General features: G+C 41.6%; 1 protein-coding gene across 1 annotated transcript in view; it reads right to left on the bottom strand.

Annotated features, from left to right (window-relative positions):
- The window catches only part of CDV3 (CDV3 homolog), a 133,432-nt gene extending 117,489 nt beyond the window's left edge, over window positions 1–15,943 (bottom strand). The window contains exon 1 of the mRNA XM_044064652.1: window positions 15,474–15,943. Within this exon, the coding sequence (XP_043920587.1) occupies window positions 15,474–15,686 (213 nt within the window). The 5' untranslated portion in view covers window positions 15,687–15,943. The remainder of the gene's footprint in view (window positions 1–15,473) is intronic.
- Between the last annotated feature and the right edge of the window lie 8,477 nt (window positions 15,944–24,420).

Below are 24,420 nucleotides of genomic sequence, written 5' to 3'. Positions count from 1 at the left end.
TCCCTGACTGGGTCAACTCTAAGGGGTGTATTGTCAATACAAGTTACCAGGGGCTGACGACTTCCTGAAGGATACCATTATGCATTTGGCATTTAGTTCAGTCCATGGTTCTGACACCAGTTGCCCGTCAGCCCCGCCTGGAGAATTTGGGTCAGTGTGGGATTCAAGGACAGCTGCTAATGTGCAATCATCTGCAAATTTAGTCAGACACTGACATTGGCCTTTACTTCAGAGAAGTAAATTCCAAAAAGGTGCGGTCCAATGACTGATCCCTTGAGGGACTCCACTTGTGACTGGCCTCTGTGTAAACTTCCTGCGAGCCAGACAGCTATCCACTGGGTGACATACAAGTTTGTACCTAAACTCTGGAAGTTTGTTAATGTCCAAGTGGGGTAGTGTGTCAAATGCCCTGGCCAGGTCAAGGTACGCAGTTTGAACCATTTTGCCCTCATCCATTGCTTTGGCAATCTTCACAAAGTCGTCCATCAAGCCGAGTAGGCATGATCTGCACTACAAAACCAAACTGGGTTGGGTCCAGTGCTTGGAGATTTACTACATCACTACTGATCACGTCCATGATAAATCTTTCCACAGCTTTACAGAAGACTAGCAAGACTTATGGCTCTGTAGTTTCCAGGGTCTGTAGATGGCCCACCTTTGTGCAGAGGTGGACTGTTGCCGTTCTCTATTCGGCATGAAAGCTATTTGGAGGTTATAGTTAAATAATAATTACAAGGCTTAGCTAGGTCATCTTTCATGCTACTTGGGCACCACAATCATGGATAAGAGAGTGTGCTTAAACATGCACAAGATGCACCCTACACTGGCTATATTACAGTGACCATGAAACAGTGGCAGACACTGCAATTAAGCCATGATAAAGGACAAAATTATCCCAGGGATGTTTCAGGGCAACTGTCAACGCTATGTCTTGTCCTTAACAGCTTAAGCCATGGCTATAATTTGGCTCCTAGAAAAACAGTGTAAAGACTTCTAAGTGTATAGCTCATCAGATGAGGAAATGAACACACATCTGCAAGATGTTTTCAAATATAAGAATGCCATTTGGTCTTGATAAAATGTGCAAACGCAACCTTCAAAGCAGGAAAACTGCAGCACCAAGAAAACATTTTGGGACAAGAATGTGACAAAAAAAGCAAGAGGGACTGTATAAAACATTTGAAAACTGGATCAACAACATGAACAAATGCAATTGAAACTTAGTAAGGAATACTTCAGAAGACTTGCACGAAAACAGTAGACATCTAGGAACAAAAATCAAGCTATAAACCAATCTGCTCTCCTTGTCCTAACTTCCCTGTTCCAATGGTGGGATGGGCCTCCATGAAATTGATTTACATGTATAGATCTGAAATTGTGGGACTGCACATATCTGCTGACCTCACAAAACCCAAAGTGAAAGTTTTGAAACAGAATAAATCCAGCTGACTTCTCGGTTTGGTTTAGCATCCACACCACAAGTCGTTAATAAATATCAGGCAGCAACCGAATGTCCAAAAAACAAAGAATAAAAGGTGAAGGACCAGGTGAGATGGCAAGAAATGGAGAAAATGCAGAAACATAGTTGCAAGTAGAGAAAACTTGAGAACCTCATGTTGATCAGGATTGAGCACACAGGAATGGCTAAGGACAGTAATTCAAGCCAAGAGATGAAAGGTTAAGATTGGTAGCCCGAAACAGTGGACTACATACACGGTGGTTCACAAAGTCTACTGAACATGTGGGAGAAACAGATAAAATGTTTTTGTAAAACAGAACTGGAAACGGCTGCACACCTCACTGCTGACTGACATGCTAAGGGAAGGACGACTGTACACTGAAAAGACAGATATGTAGGAGAAAGATGCCTAGACAGTTCCAACAGCAGTAGGAGCAACGGGTCTTATAAATTTAGATACGTTACCAATACAGGTTACCCTGCACAAATTGCAGGAGTTATTACTGGGCACACTGCAGGTGTTGCAAAGAGCACTTCCGGATGACAAAGATTGAAACTGTACTAATTTCACGAACTTTAACTGCACTTTGCATCAATGTGCCCAGACAATATCCCAGATCATCAGTGTTACTGGCCTTACGACAAAGCATCAAGGACCTGTTCCTAGTGACAGTCGGAGTTTTATTTCATGGTATTTCCTGTCAGAAGGTCAAGAGGGAGAGAGCGCAGTAAAGTTGGGAGTTGAATTTATCAGCCAATAGGTTTGCTACATCTTCTGGCTCAGCATAGGTGGCTCCACTTGCCATGAACTATGCACACAACTGTGTGCAGTCTGTGGTTGCGGACATGTCTTGTGGTTGTCCTTGGCTGGTCAATTTTACGCCACATTTGGCTTTGATGTCTTCCAAGATGTTTCAGGAGTGCGCTTTTATCCTGCTGGGTGCTGCATCTCCTAATTTTTGCCATGATTTTCTTCCTTCTGTTATACAGCCTATTGATTTTGAAATACCACCAGGGTGGCTTGTTGTTTGGGTGAGTTCAGTACTTCTTCCAGGGGGTTACACCCGCCACGCAGCTATTAGCATGCTTGTACAGGGTTTCTATGAACAGTTTTGCATAGGCAGTAGTGCTCTCAGGGTTTATGGAGGCTTGAAATGTTTCCATATTATTATTTAATAGCAGGAGATTAGCCTTAGTTCCTGAATAGTCCAGGTTTAGTTGGGGGTCCAGGTTTTATTTTTACTTCAAAAGGAGACCATTTTGTGGTCCAACCTTACCAGGAAGATGTAAGGGATGTGCAGCACTCTCCCAATTAGAGGACCACATCCTGTATGGCTGTACCCCTGGTTGGTGTACTGACCATCTGGTTCAGGGAGTGCATGTTTATAATATCCAGGAATTCTGTGCATGCACGTTTGGTGTCGTATAAGATCCCAGTTAATAGTGTGGTAATTAAAGTTGCCCACGAATATGGTACTCAGTTGGATGGTTAGTGTTAGCTTAAACATGGGTATGGGTTTCTGGACCATAGAGGATAACTATAGCTGGCAAGGAAGTGATACTGGATTTTGCCTATGGCTATCTGAACACAAAGCAGCTCAAGTGCAGTGCCCTGTTTGACCAGCCCGGAGGTATATTTCTGATGTAAACAGAGACACCACCTCTAGTCCCAGTCTGTGTAGGGTCTATATTATATCATTGAACGCTTAAAAAAGCAACTCTGATTGATTGACCTAATTTAAGCAAAAGCTTACAATCTCGGTCAGATCAGCAATTTTTTTCGGGGGGGGGGGGGGGAAATCGCTGATCTAAAACACATACAACACAAGCACACCAAACAAAACAGAAATCCACACACATACACCTAAAATCTGATACCTAACCCTACACTAAACTATGCACACACCACTAACTACCCACTTACCTTAACCCAAACCCTAACCCTAAGGTCCGTCACTATCGCACCCTCACCTCACCCGCTCCCTAACTCACTTAAATCCGCCCTAACCCTCATGTCCACTCAAAATCGCACACACCTCACCCCAACCCTATAAATCACCCTAACTCACCTAAATCACCTTAACACTCACATCCACACAAATCGCACACTTACCTGAATCTGACCAGTAACTTTTCACCATAACACCGAAAATACTGAAGCAACAGAAACGGACAACCAAATTTTTTCCTTAGGAAAAAATTAAGAGTTTCTGCTGCTTTGATATTTTGCAGTTTCGCAAAAATAAGTTCAAGCAGAGTTCGCTCTTGAGCTTCTAGGGAGTAGGGGTTTTTGTTTAGATCCCTAGCATTGAGCATTAATGCCTTTAGATTTTCTTGGTTTTGATTTGCTATGTTGGAAGTACTTTCAGTTTGGCATTGCTTAAAAAACGCACACTGTGGGAAAGACAATGTTTTACCTAACATCTACAAGATTTTTGATTATATTTGTTCCAGAGACTTGGAATATGTACTAAGCAGGCTGGTCATCCTGAAGTAAGGTTCATAGGGTGGTACTAGGCCATCGACCCTAGGGCCTGTACAAGTCTAGCCATAACTTCCCTGGCTATTTCTTCCCACAATAATTTGCTTCCCTGGACTTCTGCCTAGCAGGGAGACTGATGGGATCCCCTGGTATTAATAGACACTGAATCAGAATGGGAAGGCAAGTGGAGAAGGGTGGTGGGGTCTAGGTGAAACCATGAAAAGGCCATAGTAGTAATGTAACCAGGCAGAAGATGGAGAAAGAAAAGCAGGAAGAAATTTAACCAGTAAACTGGACCTGACAGACATTTGCAAAGATGTTTAAGGATGAGGAAAACTCAAGCGTAAGATGTCAATGGCAAGAAGAAACAAATAATTTGCAAAGTGATATATACGGAACAGTAATCCCATACAAAGAAAACACAATAACGGACTAGTAATGGATTGCTAGGGAACAAAAATGGCACCTGGTACACCAATGTTGTGTCTCACACAAATATTTGTCAGGGGAGGAACAAAGACCTGGAGTACAAACTACAGAAATTAAGACTCATATGACGACTTTTTGCCTTTAATTTTTTTGTTTATGGTTGCAACCAAGTAACAATGCTGAAAAGCAAGCAGCCAACACATCAGAACCCGAGAATGAAGTCCACGACAAAGAAAGAAGTGAAGGGACCATTTGTAAGGAAAACTTCACTAAATGAGATGGGGTGCAAAAAAATAGGTCAGGAAGCTTGACCTGACTAGCCATGCTGCACACAAATGCTCTATGTAATTATGGTTTGTGCAACACAGGAAAAAAAAAAAAAAAAAAAAAAGAAATCTGAAATAAAACACAAGTCAGAGAACTTTTCTGACAAACTCTCAAAAAAATAAATAAAAGCTGTCAATTTCTGGCCAATGTCTTGGTATAAAAAGGGTGGGCACAGGAAGGCATTTTCTGAGACAATTTCTCCCAAGAAATGAGAGCTTGCAATGTCTTCTGAAACACCACAGGGGCATCCTACCGTAGTCACTACAGTCTCTCACTCACTGAGCTCGGCTGGCTTGAACTCCCTCACCTCCTTCAATGGTACCAACTATCACTTGCCCACAAACTAGCAAACCATCCACTAAATGTCCCATTCCTCCAGAATCTACTCCAGCCCTATCGCACCACCAGACCACTAAGACCCAGCAACAAAAATCACTTGCAGATCACTAAAGCCAATAACTCTGCTGGTGAAGCACTATTCTCTTGTGCCAACTCCCTACCTCCGTACCATCATGCACCCACTTCAAAACTTTACTAAAAGCGCACCTAACATGCTGGCTATGACCTTGCAACTCCCACTCTAATATCACCCACCCCATCCAACCACATTTCTTTCCACTCCACTAACTACCTTGATTACAGCATGCTCAGATGCTCATAAGCCTAGTACTTATTATACAGCAGGAACTTATTGTAACATTTGTTAATGTCTGTTATATACTTTACAGATTGTCTACAGATTGTCTACAGATTGTCTACTGATGTACTATGTTCTTCATCTGTAAATGTTTATTAATTGCTATGTTAAATTAAATCGCTATGTAATCCAATGTAACTGTATCTTAACTGTGGAGCTTTTCTCTCAGGGGCCTCTGCTGAAAATGGACCTACGTCCAGTTGGACACAAGTCAACAAATGTAAGTAAATAAACACACTTGGTAGCACTGATGCAACTAGTGACCCGCACCTAAACAAAAAGATAGTCGCGCACCTGAAAGCGCGACCTTTCTTTCCACAACCACACTAGTGTTACTGTAAATAAAGCAGACAAAGGCCCAAACAACTGGCAAATTTGAGGTGATAAATCCAGAGATAAGTCAAACCAATACTAAAAGCAATGTTATGAAAAACAAAGGAATGTTCTTAATTACAGACAGCAGCCACTGCAGCAAATGGCAAACCTCAGTGGAAGAATTACGAGGAGGGAGAACTGCATTGTGGGATAGAAGGCAGCAGTCTGGGAAGGTTGCATGATCATCATCATAAGACATATTTGCAAGAGTTACGATCAGCAAAAATGTCAACTTACAGTATATGCATACATGTGATTTGTAGCCAGAGAAAGGGGATCCACAGTGGGTACCGGTTATCCACTCTGCCTACCAGTAAAAAGGATTAATAATGTCACTGCTGAAACAGTTAAAAAATATCAAAAGTTAAAACACCTGTATACAACAAGTGATATCACTGCGACTGTCTCATAGGTAGGTACTAGGCTATTGGACCTGGGGCCTATATAAGCCTAGTCAAAAAGGTTCCCCTGGCTTCGCCACCCAAGAAAGTTATTTTCCTGCGCCATCTAGCATAGCTACAGAAGTGATCCCTGGGGTGAATTTCCTATTTCGCATCCACTCGAGATTTTTCTTAAACAGGGTTAATGAGGAGCTTTGCTCGACATGAATGGATAGCCTGTTCCAGAGCATGTGAAGTCTTGGACAGGACTCTACCCCTCCAGCATGTTCTGTTTATTGTGGTGGCAAGATTTAGGTCCCTGGAGCATGTGGCTCAGAGGGATTGGGGTTTCTTTAAGTGTAGCATGTCCAACAGATCTGGGTTTGACATGGCTTTGTCTATTAGGCAGAGCTCACCTCTGAGTAGGCGATAAGCAACACAGTAGAACTGGAGATTTTTTGAGATGGTCTGCGTATGGCATCTGTTTGAGGCCAGTAATCCTCTTATTGAGGTATTTCTGTGGCCTTTCTAGTTGTTGTAGACGTCTTACGAGGTACATGCCAAACGGGGCGTTGTACTCTATAATGGGTCTGATGAGGGATGAGTAAAGAGGAGCAATGACCTTTTTTTCTGGAGGCGAACCCCTTTGTGATGAGGTGTGTCAAGTAGAAGGATTTCCTGACTACTACATTTTGAGTGCTAAAACTAGAAAACTGGCTAGTTCGAAGGGAAAATTAGAAGGGCAGACTTGCACCGGGAATAGTTTATCCCCAATTAAACGGCACTGCATGTGCAAACACTGGTTTTAAAACAAAGATGAAAGGGATTGAAATAGCCCAAAATGGCCAATAACTACAGATTCTGAGCTGAAACCACTCCACCAGCGACAGATGTGAAAAACTGATACTGGTTATAGAAAGGCAGGAAACTAGGAAAGCTTTTGTTTTTTTTCAAAAATTAAAATAACAGGCACAGTAAAAACAAACACTTTAAATCAGAAAAACTGCCGCACTTCAGTGTGTAGCCCTCAGCTGAAAAACATTTAAAAACGGAAAAAAAAGTTCATATAAGTTGCAAAGTTAATAAAAAATGCTCTGAATAGTGCAGCTTGTGAAAATAAGCAATAATAAAAAAAAAAAACATGAGGTACTTAATCCACTCAAAGTCTCCCTTTTCTCTCTCAATTGCTGTAGAACTCTGCAGACACCCAGGCAGGATCTTGCCGAGGTAATACAAGCCCCAAAACCACTCAAACATGGGTTTTCTAAACAGAATGATGAAAAGGCAGAAATAGCCCAAAATGGCAAATACAATACAGATTCTGAGCTGAAGCCACTCCTCCAGCATGGCTGCTCAAAGCTGACTCTCGCTGATGAAGACAGAAGCTTCCTTCTATCTTAAGGTCTGGGCAACACAAACTACACAACAGCACAGACCGACCCAAATTTAAAATGGGTGTACTACTACAAATATACACAACTATCGGGGATTTGACTTGTTCATTCTCTACATACACACCTTTACAATATGACATGTTCTCAGAGGTCAGCATTAGTCTCTGCATTTTCTTTTGGCTGTTCACTGCAATGTTATACAATCCAACAGTGCAGAACTCCACGCATGACAAAACCTCTCATTTTCCCTACTACTAAAGCAACCAGCTTCTAGATTCCTAGGTGCACTTTCAATTTATTTTCGCTGACAGCAGTCCTTTGTAAGGAAGGCTCTCTCTTCTTTAAAGAACGCACCAGGCCACACAATCCTGATAAAGTAGCCCGAACAGAGATTCAAATCGTAGACAGAACCACAGGATTTAGAGAGACAGTAGTAGTAAATTGAAAAATGAACAGAGCTAACAAGAACGAAATCGCAGTACAGCTTGAAATATTAGGCAGCAAGACTACTACATCTGCAAATGTCTACTCTCTCCAATTAGAAGAGTAAAATGCTTAGATTTATGAACAAAAAGTGCTGGAGTGGGGTGAGAAGTCTGCACAATGGTCAAGGTGTTAGGTGCAGTTTGATTTTCACATGGGGTGACTTGGCTAGAGTGGGGTGGGAAGTCGGCACAATGGTCAAGGTGTTAGGTGCAGTTTGATTTTCACATGGGGTGGCTTGGCTAGGATTAAAATGGCTCACAAGGGCAGTCAGCCCTATGAACCTATGAGTGCACACAGGATAAGATAATGCAGGTGAAAAAAAATTCAAGGTAAGAATTAACTACAGGAAAAGAAAATACAGATTTGGTAATGGCACAATACAGAGTCAAAGTGAAAGTATGGCATCTGAAGACTATTCAAGCAGAAAGTCAATTACTTAAGAGCAAGAAAACAAGAGAAGGTACCCAAGTTGCCAATGTAAACTGTCAGTTACACGGGTTTTGGACTCACTGGTATATGGCTCATTGTTAGCAGTGAAGGTAACAGAGCTTTACAGTTAAAGCTGCACCTTATGAAATCGTAATTGAATGCAGAGAATTGGTATTATGATCTACTAATAAAGCTTTAGTGCGAGACTGAGCAAATAGCTCAACATGCACAGCAATTCCAGGGTACTCCTGAAAAAGGAGCGTGTACGCCTATTGTCTTAACCAGTGAGCATGGGGGGAGGTGCACATGACAGAGGCAAAATGCTGTAGGCAACCCTCAACCTGTGGGCAGGGATGAGATATGCAGGACTCCGCTTTGACTCACTGGTACAGAAGTGACTTGTGAAAATTTGGCAACCCCATACAATCTTCATAACACAAAGAAACAGGAAATATAAATAATTATAAACCAGAAGAATGAACTTCAAAGAATGCGCAAAATCATAATTGCAAATAAAACTTTTCAAAAGAGAATGTGTACATAACTATCCCGCAGACATACGTGTGCTAGCAAGGCAGCTAAAACAATTTAAACAAAACCAACAAGACAGCCAAAACTTTAATAAAAACCTTAATTTATCTTTTGCAGATTTCTCATAATAAAATCAGGATCACAGAGACGCCACAGCTTCATCTGGCACCCACTGGATACAAGCCGAAAGCCAGCAAGTTTGTGCATTTTGCAATGCCACTTGCTAACAGCATGCATATCTTATGGACAATTTGCAGGACCATCAATTCATGTATCACAAATGTTTGGGGGGGGGTTGTGAACATAAAGAAGCATGTCAGCAGAACCAATTGCTCTGAAGCATCACCAACTACTACAGTGCCCTAATAAATACTGCATAAATATACCAGCTTCCCTAAAAACCCACTTCTTGAAACATGTTCATGTAAATACAGTTATTACTCATTTGTGTGTTCACACGAATGAACATGCTCCATTTACACAAACATTAATACCATTACAATTACTACCACCATTGCCTCCAATGTTGTTGTGTTGTGTCTTTGGGCTTTTCCCGGTTAGGGGTCGCCACAGCGGAACTCCGGTCCGCTAATGATTGGTAGTGGATTTTTACGTGTAGAGTTACCAGCCCTGATGCACAACCTTCAACAAACGTACACCCATTAATGCTAGTCTCCACGCAGAAGACGCTCTAGCTGAGAATCGAACCTGACAGCGTACTACTGTGAGGCGACAACGCTACCGCAGCACCACCATTGCCTCCAATGTACTAAATCCTTTTAAGAGCAAAACAAGTGAACAGCTATTCCAGTTTTATTCTCTTATCTAATTATTCACATCATGCAGCTTTTCATGAACATCTAAAACTTAAAAAAACGGCTTTTTATCTCATTTACATTAGTGTACCATTTTTTCTACACAAAATATTCTTAATACAATTTTTAAATGCCTTACAATTTGATAATCAAGGTCAAAGTTCCACTGTTACAAGTCCACTGTTAAGGGAACCTTAAAGATCTGGCTACATATCACTATGAGCAAATTCTTGTTTGTTCAAGTAAAAAAAAAAAAAGGGGGGGGGTGGGGGTGTTTCTAATTAATTTGGTCTGGTTTGCCAGAGTACCTATGGGCTGCGAAATATGGACAAAAGTTAGCAAACCCCATTATATGCTTCACTACATTTGGTCAAGGACAAGTCATATAACCTTTCAGTATGTATATATGTATTATGTATGAAGAAGAGAGTCCAGAGATCAAAACAGACAAGCACTCGACAGGACTTTATCAGCAACATAGTGTAGAATGTTTATCATGTGGGTGGGATGCTCTACACCAGCAAATCATTTTAGCAACACTACAAATCCATCACAAATTCCAATAACTATTATGGAAATTTACAAATTGGAATGATAGCTCATACCCTGATATCAAAATATAGGTATACTGTCTTCCTACTGGCAATGTCCCAGAGACAAACCTTTCAGCATAAAAGATCTGTCAGAAAGCAAATTGAAGGCCAGGAAGCTTAACGCCAGGAGCCTTAACATGAAAATGAACTCAATGGTGGCTTTCCTTGCACTGGAAGATGCCGCTGTCTGTGCGGTCACAGAAACTTTATGCGGACAGCACCTCTGCCTTACTAGTCTATACCTCATTCCACACACCGACCCCAAAATGAGGTCGGGAACACTAAGGGTGGTGGAGTCTATCTTCATTAAGGACAGGCACACCTCCAGACTGGTTTGTCAGCACAACCCACTGGAACTACTCCAGTGCTACGCCCCCCCCCCAACATCCTGACCTTTGGCAACTCCACTACCCCACCACAGATGGGTCTATAATAGTACCTCAAAAGTGCATTTCTTCTAACACCAAACGCCAACATGTAAACAGCGAAATCCAAAAAAGACAAATGGCCTCTTCTGAGAATTTTCTTCACAGGAAGAAAAATTTGCTTGGTCATATCAAGAAATTGCCCTTTTCTCCAATGCATAGAGATCTCGGAATTAGTAGGGGGGCAAAGCCCCCTTACTTGAATTGGGTCTATTTTGCTGTTGGTCAGCCAAGTGAAATTTTTCCTTGTGAAAAAATTAGCAGAAGGTGGCGTTCGTGCTTACTCGGACTTTGCTGTTTACATGTCGACGTTTTGGTGCTCGAAGAAATGCAGTTTTGAGGTACTAATATAGACCCACCACACACTAGGTGAACTATTTTTGCACTAAAGCTCTCACTCAACGATTCCTTGACTTAAAGTCTAACGCACTAGACCAGCTTGTCTCATCCTCCACAAGGGGAAGACTACATTCTGGACCTGGTTTTCATCAAAATGGGCAACCACTGCATCACTCCTTCCCTGGTGAGATTAGATCTGCCTCACTCGAAGTTTTCTAACTCACCCAACCCCCCCCCCCCCCCAGCTGTAAATCTAGCCAAAAGTACTTCAAAAGTTGGCTACAACCTCCTAATGGAATATCTGTAGCTTCACACCCCCCCCCCCCAGAGAATGCAGACATCTATGCTGAATAGTATGCCAATGCAATATACAAGCACCTGTAAAACTGCATGGTCTCTGCCATATCCAACAGAACTAAAACCCGCTCCTCAAGAAAAACACATACCTTTTTGGTAGAAATATTACATTAACAAGCTTTACAAAAGGAAGAAACTTTTGTACAAGGGTAAAAAGGAACAATTTGCAAATTAGCCTCAAGCAGCAAATTAGACCACTAATGAAAATCTCCAAGACCAATTATGAATCGAAATTAGCCTCCAAACAAAGGGAAACCATAGACTCTTCAGTTACATCAGGAACCTCTGCGGCAGAACACAGGTTTGTTCCAAATCAGTACTCAACAGTTATCACTTTACCCCCACCTCCCCAGGCCCCTTAGCAGCTCCCATGGGAACTGATAATAGGCCAGAAGTATTCTGCACCATCTCAAGCAAGAACTGGATTTGCCATGGAGCACCCTATTCAACCACAACCAAAGTACAGGCTTCATTCCAACAGAGTGGAGAACTGACATGGACTATCGCCCCGTTAGCGTGACGAGTCTGTAAAACCACGCAGCATATTATTATGGATCTCAAACAAGAGCATAAGCAATCTTCAAGCACATGACCACACCCAGCTTGGATTAGTCAAGGGCAAAATCTTACCTGTTAAACCTGGTTGATATCAGAGATGGTCACCAAGGCCCTGGATAAGGGAAAGTCCCTGCATACAGCTTACCCTGACTTAGCCAAAGCCTTTGACAATCCCCCACTCGGGCATCATTGAAAAGCTAACAACTTGGCACAAATTCCATTCTCATCAGGTGGGTGACCAACTGGCTCACCGGACAAGACCCTCAAAGTCAAAAATAGGCACCTCCACAAGCAGACCTGGCACTAGCTGAAATCCCCAGGGATGTGTCCCGGGACCTTTGTTTGGCATCTATTTGTCTGAGGTCCAGGAAAACAAGGCCTGTGGCTGACCCAAGTTTGCAGTCAGCAAGTTGGGTGCTGTCACTGACTCCCCAAATGATGTTAACATACTGCAAGAGGGTCTCACAGCAACTGTCTGGTATTCAAATACATGGCCTCAAGCTAAATGCAAAAAAAAAAAAAAAACCTACCAGTTACCACATCAATGGCAACCCCCTAAACACACAACCTGTTGCGATAGACCTGGGTATCCAAAGAAAGAAAAAAAAAAAAAAAAAAAAAAAAAATATCCATACTCCTCACTCGAACTAATAACGCAGTATAATGCCCTGTTTGGGATGTACCTCTCCAAACATCTGCATCAACTGGAAAAGCCACTGGAACATGTCACAAAGAGAACCCATGGCCTTCCAAACACCTGACCTATGCAAACAGGCTCAAATCACTATCACTCTACTTGGCATCATAGAAATTGCTCAGGGGTGATCTGTGTCTTGCCTACAAGGCAATCTCAGATCCTGTCCTATTAGATATGCTTCACATCTGTAAGTCCAACTCCTCAGCTACTACCCGCACAAAAGGCCTGAATCTAACATGAGACACCAACAAAACCTGCTAGACACAGGTTTGTCTCAGACGCTGCCCAGTCTCCTGAATAGACTTCCCCTACACGTCAGAGCACCTCAGTGACCCTCTTCAAGCACAACCTTGAAGAGTGGATGGGAAACCACAAGTGTCCCACAGGTAACACCCGTGTCCCTCACTGACAGGGGCAACAGGTGCTGACTGAGGTTTGTTTTGGGGGATAAACTATTGACTAGGCTTGTAAGGGACCCACAGCCATTAGTCTAGTAACCTCCTATGTAATTCTGAAACATGTAACAAGAGTGCTGAAACTACAGAAGGTGCAGCAAAGCTAAAAAAACACGCTGTTCTTTAAAGTTACATTTCCCATACATCCCTACCGTTTAAAACTCAGATTACACTTCAGAGCAAGATCAGAAATGGACTTTAGGCAGCTATGTGCCACGAGCACATATGATAGCTTTCTGTCTTGTACTTTTCAGGTAAGAACTGTGTTTTTAAATGCACTGTACCCCAGGACTGACTCCTCTACTCTCCTGACAGAGGCGGTGCTCAAGTGGCCCATGACATATGTATGGCAGAGTGTCTTAAACACCCATAGGTAACACAGATGGGTGACAAACAGGAAGCACGGCCAAGCTAAAAATTTCCTATCAGGGATGATGACAGACTGGCTATATGCAAATCCAGGTAATGCTCAAAAAAGGATTACACCTTCAAAATAAAATGTAGTAGTAGATATTTACTCCAACAGTAAACCAGTCGTTTCTTCTAATCAATGGTTCAGGGTTTGACATCTTCCATTTGTCTACAGTGTGACTTGCAAAATATGCCTTCAGTTTAATGCCTCATCCAAAGAATAGCAACTCTGGAGAGCTAAAGTTTCGTCTTAATGACACAGTGGTGTAACATTATTGCAAATACTTTCTGTAGGGTTAAAACTGATATCGGGTGAGCCACTGTGCCAGTGAATGACACTGTCATTGCAGAGAAATGAATGTGACAAATGTATATATGCTCAAATAAGTTTTTTTTTTTTTTATTTAAAACACAAAGAAACATACTTTAACAGAAACGAAACAAACATTTTAGCAAACGGCTGTGTAACTGCCGTGTATTAATCAATGTTCGCATCCATTACTGAATGTCTTGTCATAAAAATAGTGGAGCTTTTCTCCCCGGACCTCTGCTGAAAAAGTGACTGACTAAACCAAGTAAACAAAAGCGAAAATAAAACATTATCTACATACCAATTAAATACAAACGTATGAAACCCAGGGCATCTGAAAATGTTACAATATTCTGTTGATTATATGGCAAGAGCTTAAAACACGTCCCAAAAAAGAAAGCGAACTACAACAGCACCATAGATTTGTATTAAAACACGAACACATCATAAACTACAAATTATTTTTAACCAGTTTTCAAGACTTGGCAGATTTTAGCTGGTTTCCTGAACACATTCCAAAAGCTAAACAATGGACACTTCAATACTATTAATGGTGGGATACAACGGAGTCACTCATGGTGTAGACCCTGCAGTCAAAGCAGGGCTGACTACTTCACCCATCACCACGTTTGCATAACTAAGATAAAACACCAATTTTCAGATAACCAACCATGTCAATATTATCCCCAAATACAAGTGGATAAGGGTAACATTTACTAATACTTAACTCCCACCCACTCATTAGCTGCGTCGCACTTAATGTACCTTAGAAAACCCAACAGTGGGCTGAGAATGCTCAACGTTACCACTAAAGCTGTATCAGCAAACAAACCATAGATGAGTAAGTACCGGGTTTAGGACCTGCAGAATACGTACGTCCAGCCTTCTGTACACAATTTTTTTAAACTAACGTAATAAAAAGAACTACTATCCACCAAAGCCAACATATGGGCAAAACGTACTCCCTTACAGAAAGCTGCGACATATATATAAGATAACAGGCTCCAAACAGTGGGCAACTTAAAACAAATGTATAAATATTACACCCCCAATTTCACCACCCTAAAAACAAGTCTAATCAAAGCGTGTTTCACACTTAAGCACCGCAAATATTACGCAAAACGTTCCAAATGCACGAGCCAAACAAACCTATCGCACAAAAATAATTTTATATATATATATATATATATATATATATATATATATATACATACACATATATATATATATATACATACATATACACACACACACATACGCGCAACGATATTACAAATTCTGACACCCGGCCTCCTCTGGCACACATCACTAGCCGCTGGAAACAAACGCTACATGTCATCATTCCTTTCAAACTTATTCCATTAATCAGCTCGAGCTATTTAAATCAATATGCATTAAACGGTGCAATAACGGACATTTAAACATTACAATTTATTCCAGCAAAACCAGTTGGCATGCAGGGCTTAAACTACACCAATGATCGTAGCTGCCCTATGCCTTTCTTAGTTACAAACGAGGCGTCACCTTTTCCTGCTGGATGTCCTGGAACTCGTTTTTAGATGATTTTTCCCGCTCCTTTCTGCCTTTCTTAAGCACAACATTACTACTGGCAAGTGCCGAACTAGCTCCGTCAGCTGGTGCAAGAACACCATCTTTCCCCTTCACTTTTTCTTTTTTCTTTTTCTTGTCTCTCTTGGCAAAGAAATCGTCCAGGCTCCTACCTTCAGTCTCGGCCATCTTTGCTTCCAACTAGTGACAGTAAAGTATTAACTTTCTTAAAATGACGAAGCGTTAAACGATATTGGCAAAATACCACTTGACAAACTTATTCCTCAAGGCACTTAAAAAAATGACACATTTAGATGCGAAGACACCTGCTCACGGCCTTTTTTTCCACAGATGAAGACTTTCTCATGCTCTACTCAAGCAAATTTGCACCGCCCAACCGAACTCTACACCTTAACCCGGAACGGGATCTTTGCTGAATTACTATCAGCTTGACGCACACACTTTGACCTGCCAGACTCTTCTAAGTTCATCTATTGGCTAATCAGGAAAGTAGATTCAGAGGATTTAGGTTGGAGTAGGAAGTTAGTTGCTAGGGTTTTTTTCGCTGTGTATATAAATATTTAATACACTAGTGCACACGTTTTTACTTTTATTTATCATTATTGAGTGGATTAATTCCTTGTTCATTTTTTTATATTAACTGAAGTCGCTGTGTATTACGCAATCTGAGTGGATTGTTGGAGTTTTGCGTTTAGGGATGTGAATTATAAAAATGAACTCTGATATGAAATTAAATAACAGAAGAGGAAACAAGTTTTAGCTTCACTGTGATTTTTTTTTTTTTTAGTAGCAGAGGTTGTCTATTTTTGTACTTTTAGGACTAAAGTAATGCAACGTTATTTCCTAGCTTTATTTTACCTTTATCTGTATTTATTTGTAGTTCAAATACTTTCTCTTTTTTGTTGCTCTTTGGGCTGAGGGTTCAGGTTTGACATTTGGGGTGTGTGTGTCACGGGTACAAGTAATTGAACAGTGGCACAAAAAGGAAATTAAATGACAAAAACAAGGTGGTCTACTATTGGTTCAACAGAAAATTAGCCCATGTACCTCGGTAGACTTTTCAGTATCTTTATTGATTAAAAAACAGTTACCATTAGGTTCGTAGGTTCAGCCTTGGATGTAGTTCTAGTGGATAATCTAGAGCTTTGCTGGTGAATGGTTCTAATTAGTTTACTCTGTAGTCGCCATAGGTGACAGTCCCTAGGTAAATTTACAGCCCCCCACCTGTTCGCCAAACTTTATTGTAAAGGGGGGCATTTTGTTTGACATGGAGTGAGCTGCTGCCATGATTAGAAAATTTTATGTAAAGGTGTTTGTCCTGTCAAAGAAGTCCTTCAGTTTCAGTAGCCAAAACCTACCCTTCACAAAGTCTGTTTAGTTGGGGTCAATGGATTGCAGTCTACCTTTGTCCTTATGAACTCAATTGTAATTATTTTCAGTAATGGGTTTATAGTTCTCTGGTTCAGTGACTGCCCCCCCCCCCCCGTCCTTTGTGTAGGGTCACCACTATGACCCATCCTAATGATTCGATGGAGATGCTGAGGTAGAAGTAAGTTGACAAGAAGATTGATTATCCTGTGTCTGACCCTAAGTAGGAGACAGTCTGATATATTGTTGGGTCTAGTGAAAGTAGAATTTTTGATTTTTCACAAATAGCATTCAGAACTACCCCATCAGCTAACATAAAATTATCCATAATTCATCTGCGTACAACCCATTGACCGAAAACTTGTGTGTGTTCACAAACCTATCAAATCTGTGGGGTGCTGTCTGTACTCATACCACCCCACAGATTTATTAGGTTTCTGAACAGCCTGGAACTTGTTACTTCTTTCCATCAGGCCAGTACCTTACCTTCTGTCCCTTAAAATAATTCTGAAAGACTTCCTAGTCAAAACTATTTCTGTACTTGCTCAATAAGATAAATTGTATCCCTAAATGTGAACAAATACCTATTTGTACCTTACACTTCCTTACTTTCCCTTCTTCACTTACTCCCTTCTGTCAATTTCTCTCACCTGGCTTTCTCTCTAAATATTCTATAAGCTTGCTTTTCTATTATTTCATGTTGCAATTTCTCTTTGAATTGTACTAACTCACCTTGAATTTTTCTGTAAATGGCTAAAAATTCTCTTAATATTGAATCTTTGTCATGTAATTTGTATCTATTCTTAACCAATGGTTTCAAGTTATGCCTAATTTAGTAAAAACAATTAAGGTGCAGTTCTTTTTTGTATTATTTTTAAAGATTGTAAAATTATTCTTAAAATGTTTTTTAATACTTTGTAGCTTTTCTCCTTTAGCCTCCACTGAAAATGGCCTCCTACTCAGATGGATTTTTCCCTGTAATCAAATGTCTGTAAACAATAAATAAATTAATTCAGGACCTGTTTTGGGTAATTTTGGAGGGTGTTTGGGATGAATTTGCATGTGGGAAGAGGGGAGAAAAGTTAGGTTCATAGGTGGGTACTGGGCTATCTGCCCGAAGGCATATGTTAGCCCAGCCACGTTGTGCGGTATTCACCGCCCCTTTGGTTAGTTCCCTAGGCCCTTGATCTATCAGCTAGTACCCTTGGCCCCTATCTAGTAGAGCTGTTGGTATGATCCCTAGTGTGAACTTTCTGTTACCCATCCACTCGTCAAGGTTCCTCTTGAAGAGTGATAGTGAGGGGCTCTGTCTTATGTAGATCAGGACCTTGTTCCATAGCAGGGGAAGTCTTTGCGAAGGGAATCTATCCCTCCAGCATGTTCTATTCATTGTTGTGCTGAGGTTTATATCTCTAGAGCATGTAGCTTGAGTAGATTTGGTTTTGCTAAGATGGAGCATGTTCAACAGTTCCGTGTTGGACATGGCTCTGTATGTTAGACAGAGACTCTATAATAGCACCCAGTTTACAGTCGTCAGCAAACTTGGTCAGCCACAGCCCTTCAGTGCTTGACTGTACTTCTGAAGAAGTATATGCCAAACAGGAGGGGCCCCAGGACAGAGCCCTGAGGCACACCGTTCGTTACTGGTCCGGATTCGGACATAGATCCCGCTACTTTTAATTTGTGGGATCTGTCTGAGAGCCAGTTTGCGATCCATCTTGTGATGTAAGGGTTTATGCCCAGGTTGGTAAGTTTATCAATAATACATGAATGGGGAATGGTGTCAAATGCTTTAGCAAGGTCAAGGTAAGCCGTGTGTACCTCCTTTCCCTTATCTATAGCCTGAGTGACTGTCTCAAAGAAGTCCACCAGGTTCAGTAGGCATGATCTGCCCTTGACGAAGCCGAACTGTGTGGGGTCAAGTGTTTGGAGGTTCCCAATCTCTCCATTTATGAGTTCCATAATGATTCACTCCATTGCCTTACAGAGCTACATTTATCAGTGAATACATTGGCCATGGCTTTTGTTTCAGAAATGATGCTGCCATTAGCATGGCTCAGTGCACTACTGGGTATTTTATTACAGAGATTAAGATAATTAGATGTCTTATGTTATTCTTGGTGGTGATAGCAATATTTATCTCATACTTCACCTTCCAGGATTTCATTTTATGTCTAAGATTTATGCAGACTTTTTTACAATTGTCATTGGAGGAAGGGGATTTAAACTTGGGCCTTGGGAATAAAAGTTTGCATTTTTTGTTGCATAGTTTGATTATGACTATTTTTTTTTAAATTTGTCTGTGTACTTGTGGCAAATAGAAATGAATACCTCAGCTAGAGTTCAGCTGGGAGTAAAGTCCAGAGGTATTGTAGCCAGCCTTAGCAATCATGTCCCTGTCAGGCAGGAGAACTCTAACTTCGTAATGGTAGCTGAGAGGACAAGAAGACTGGCATTAGAGCAGTCTCTGAAAGCAGTCATGTTTTTGGGGATTTGGATTGCATTCTAATGAAAAATGTAATGGCCAGATCATCAGATTTGTTTACAGATGGAGAGATGTAGGGTGTGTAACAGGTAGGTGTAATATTTGTTAAGAAGAAGTTGAACAGATTTGTGTCCTTAGTTAGGGTTATGCACTAACTGTTCCAGAAAATTGGGAGTGTATAAAGGCGTATGAAACATTGAGTATGTTCATTGCCTGTGGTGTATACTTGACCAGCAAACTGCTCATCTATGGAAAAATAAAATAGTACAATAAAAGGTTATGTCCACTTGATACAGTCCACAAAGTTAAAAAAATCTTTTACAGTACAAGGCATTCCTGTCTCAGGGGCATAAATATAATCAAACCAGTTTCATTGTTCCAAGAGACACTTTCTTTAGTGAGATCTAAATATAGATCTGGAAACCTGTGTAATAGAAGGCTCATTAGTTAACATTTCCCGAATTTAGAATGCTACTTGCAAAAAAACAACACAGTCATCTAACTTCTTTCTTTGTTCTTAAGTTCATCTGTGTCAAATGAGATTTGTATATTGCGTAATATTTATAACCATGTAATTTAAATAATAAATATTTAATGTGTACTACATCATAGTTTAAACAAAACACATTTGTATAGAAACCTTATAAGGCAAAATATATAAATACATCCTATAGATGATCTTTCAGACCTGGTGCAAAAAGGGTGCTTAGCCAAATAATCCACTTCTGGTCTGTATTGTTGAACATGTCTTGCCAACCTAGCTTATTTGGACCAAAATTATAGTAACTAGACACCTGCAACAACAGTGGTGTATTTTACCATTAACAGAGAAAAAAAAGCAACAGTTGTAAATGATAAATTCAAACAACAGGCACTATAGTTTCAAAGTATGCAAGGCAAAAAACAGACAGTAAAATAGTTACTTCCTGGTTTTAATGGAGATGATTTCAAGGTCAAGACCAGGGGCAGGATTCACGAAGCCTCCGTGTAAGAGTTATAACTCATACACGGAGGCTGAAGTTAAACGGAGTGATGCCAGCATGCTCTGCATATTAATGAGAGCATGCTGAATCACACTTAAGGCCAACACGGTCCGTGTAAGACAGTAGGGGGGCGTGTCCATAGGCCGAGCCCTGTAAGCGGACACGCCCCCAGAAGAGGAAAAGTACCCAAAGTAAACACCCATGACAGAGTCCACGGAAATGTGAATAAACAGAACACAACACATGCCCCCACAGACTATGAACAGAAAACATATAAATAAACATGTTTCATATTTTTTTTTAAATTGTAAAAATGTTTAACCGTGAGTGCACTCGTTTGCGCGGGTATGCCCGTAGCGCAGCTACAGTTAGCAGTCAGTGGGAAAGCATATAAGAACTAAATATGCAAAATAAGCCAGGAAGCAATAACGTAGCGGTAGAGATGTTGGCTGAAGAGCAGCCATTCATGGTTCAAGCCCCCACAACACCAATTTTTTTTTTCAAAATAAGCAGGAAACAAGTCCCTGACAAATATGTACACATAAAACCACAATTTATGTAAAATGTAATGAAATAGCCCATTTATATTGAAGACATGTGAGGTAACAAAAGAATAAAAAATGCCAGATGTGCTCATAGTTGAGCTACAGTTTAACAGAGTGAGTGCATCTGCCCGTAGATGGGCAGTGGTTTAACTGGTGCAAAATGAGTGCCCGTAGCTGAGCAGTGGTCTAATACGCTAAATCTATGTGCCCCTAACTGAGCTGAGCGTAATATGTGTGCCGATAGTCAAATGAGGCTTAAACCAGCGTACCCTATTTGCGCGGAGCTGCGCACCGCGCAAACAAGCTAACCAATGGGCAACGTTGAGCAAGCCGTATCAAAACTGCCTTTACACAGACACACCCCTCAGCATGTCTAGACAGTCATGAAAAATAAAAAGCAGTGGCCAGGTTCGAACCCAGGATACTATACACCATAGTCAAGGTACAGAACCACTAAGCCATGACAGCAGTACCTAGAAATGCAATAATAGCTAATATATAGGAATGAATACAAACTACAGCATGACAGTGCAGGTTTACTGAAGTTGATACAATTCCAAAATGGCCAATCACAGATATGTGTGGGAAAAACGGACTATATAAGCCCCATAGGCGGGAATACACAACATAAACGATTGTAGAACTGACCTGCAGGCAGAATGACAGGAGTAGGAGAGGGTAGTTGCTTCCGAGCACAGAGGTGGGGTGTTGAGGAGTCCAGGTACATGGTCTGGCTCCTAGTCCATAATCATGAGGCCCAACTCATACAGGGCCAGGTCCTCCGGGGAGCATACAGGGCCGAGGCATGGGACCGGTTGGCTCATGATCTCACCAGTGCCACAGGGATTCCAAGGAAAGGTGAGCAGGTCCGTCACCACCATGCAGACCTGAAGAGACGCAAGCAGGACCAACTGAACCTTTTGATCCAGGAGGCCCGGCAAACACCCAATGCCCCACTACTGAGTAAGTAACATTTAATTATGTATGTAAGAAATTAAACTAGCTGATATTATGGAGATGTGTATTCCAATATTACTTCATTTATATTACAGCTGCAGGTGTCCGTTCTGCGAACCGCAGAGCCTATGGCGATAGGCTGGTGCGGTTGCACTACCAGGCAGGTCAGTAATCCACTACCAGTAACCGTAAAGAAATATAAAAGTATGACAGACAGCAAAAGAGTGCAGTGTAGTCAGTAAGGAATAAAATCTGCAAGTAACAGTGTGAAAGTGTCTGCAAGTCTTGCTTGATTACAAAAGTGTGTTTCAGCCTGTAAGTTAAACCGAAAAATGAAACTGTCTGACATATATTCTGAAATAAAAATGCCCTACCTGTAAGAAAATAGTACACAACCTGCAGCAGGCTGAGAAGTATAGCTGCAGAAGATGATGAAATCACATGTGTGAAATATATCCCTGTGGAAATACTGAAACATGACAGAAGTGAGACAGCTGGAAAGGATTGCAATAACTACAGGTAAAACATGTCAATAAAGCCTAGAAGTAAGTACAATCCTGAATAGTGAAATGAAAGCAAGTGAGAGAGTGTGAGAAAGTGTCATGAATCCAGCAATACAGTAGTAATAACCCCTGAATAAAGTATACTGCAGTCAAGACAGAATGAAATGCATGTGAGATTCAAAACCAAACAGCGAAATCTGTTCAAAGTGTTGCTGCATGTGGAATGTGTATCCCAAAATCTGGATATGTTGCTCTCAGTCTGAAATATGCAGATAGGATGATTGTCTGATATACCAAACATCCACACTTGTCTACAGCTATATAAAGCAAATGTAGCAAGATGATGTAGCTGAACAAAGCTAGATATGAATGTGTATGAAGAACACTAAAATGTATATTGATGTTGCAGTAACAGTCCTATCACCAAGTTGAAATAGTTATCATATAGGAAACTGTAGTTAGAACAGTAGTGTGTATATAACTGTAGCTATTAGAAATGTACAGCATATGTATTGTTATTTGAAGGTGTTAATATTACTTTCTTTACCCCACCCTATAACCACATATAACCCATTCCACGTGAAAATGGTATGTGCAATCACAATTAACACCCCTGGACGTTTGTCCTGTTGGGTCATATATATCTGCATGTCCGTTGATGCATCTACCCTGTTCGTACATCTGCACCTGATGGCCTGTTGCCATCAATTAACCCTGCATGTTGTTGGACTGTGTATTTCTGTTCAAATTATGCATGTGTTATGCACGCTGTTCAATGGTGTGAATATCTGGGTGTTTGGTTAATGGGAATACTAATGCATGCTGTTACAACTAATTGTGAATGGTATTATATGTCACTAACCCAAACTGTCATGACATAATGCAAAACATAGGACGACAGGAAAGGCGGGTTCCAGCGGACCCACCTCTCCCACCTCAGCTGGCGAGTGCACCTGGCACTAGTGCCGAGTCCGGACCCTCCTCCGGTGGCCCTGTGCCACCTGCGGGTGGAAGCGCTGCAGGGGATGGGGCTCGCCCCCCCTCTGCAAGTGTGGCCGGAGGAGAACCACCACTCATCCTCCGTAGCATCCGGACTGTGGTGCGTAGGGAGATTCGGCACTCTGTTGTTGAGCCCCTACGTCAGCTCGAGGCACAGGTGGCGCAACTAACGGGCATGCCTGTTGCCCCACCTACACAGCCCCTAGCAGAGCCCCGTCCTGGGCAGTGAAGGAACAGTGGCAACTGCCTATGGGTGGGGATATCAGTTCCACTGTTGCTATCTGTGGGCTCATGGACTCTGGATATCCAAACCTCCGACCACCGTCAATTGTGTAACCCCCCCACACGTGTCATACACCGCCCCTGTATGTGTCTTGTTTGTCTTGTCTGTTTACCTACCCAACCTACCTCCCCAGCTGTACCGACTTCCTTCACCTGACATACCACTCTCACCTGAAAAAAAAGGGCACTCTGTACCCACAAAAAAATTACGCCCCATACATAGCTGCCCATTCCGCACACATGTCTGCTGGACATGGAACCTATCAATTACAATTGGCTGTACAACAAGTATTATTGTTGTCCTGACACCTCTCTTAGGGGTGGAAGGTTTCAAATGTCACACCAAATTACATACATATGCACAGCTGTTGCTGATGAAGAAATGGGCAGCTATGGGCCTTACCTACATCCCTCCTGCACATCCCAAGCTTGTTTCCCTACTGTCTTACCCTCTTTGTGACCCCTTTTTCACCACTTTCCTGTCTCCCCATTTTCTTTTCTTTCAAAGAAAATAGCGCAGGTGTGCGCCAGAGTAAGCACCGTTAAGCGGTTGTAAGCGGGTGTGCACTCGTGTGCGCGGAGCTAAACGCCAGTGCGCATGCGTGAGCTCCGTGCAAACCAGCGCTAACACGGTTACAACTGCTTAAAAGTGCCTTAGTCACTTTGATTGACAGGTCCTGTACTCAGTTCAAAAGCAAAATAAAATCCCACTGTCAGTCCCAAACCCAGGACCTTGGAAACACTAGTCTGTACGACCTACCACTAAGCCATGACTCTTAT

This window comes from Protopterus annectens, chromosome 3.part0 (genome assembly GCF_019279795.1).
Source record: "Protopterus annectens isolate FY-2018-M chromosome 3.part0, PAN1.0, whole genome shotgun sequence".
NCBI classification, from domain to species: domain Eukaryota; kingdom Metazoa; phylum Chordata; order Ceratodontiformes; family Protopteridae; genus Protopterus; species Protopterus annectens.
The sequence above is the reverse complement of the archived record's forward strand: the minus strand, read 5'-3'. Positions and strand labels throughout refer to the sequence as shown.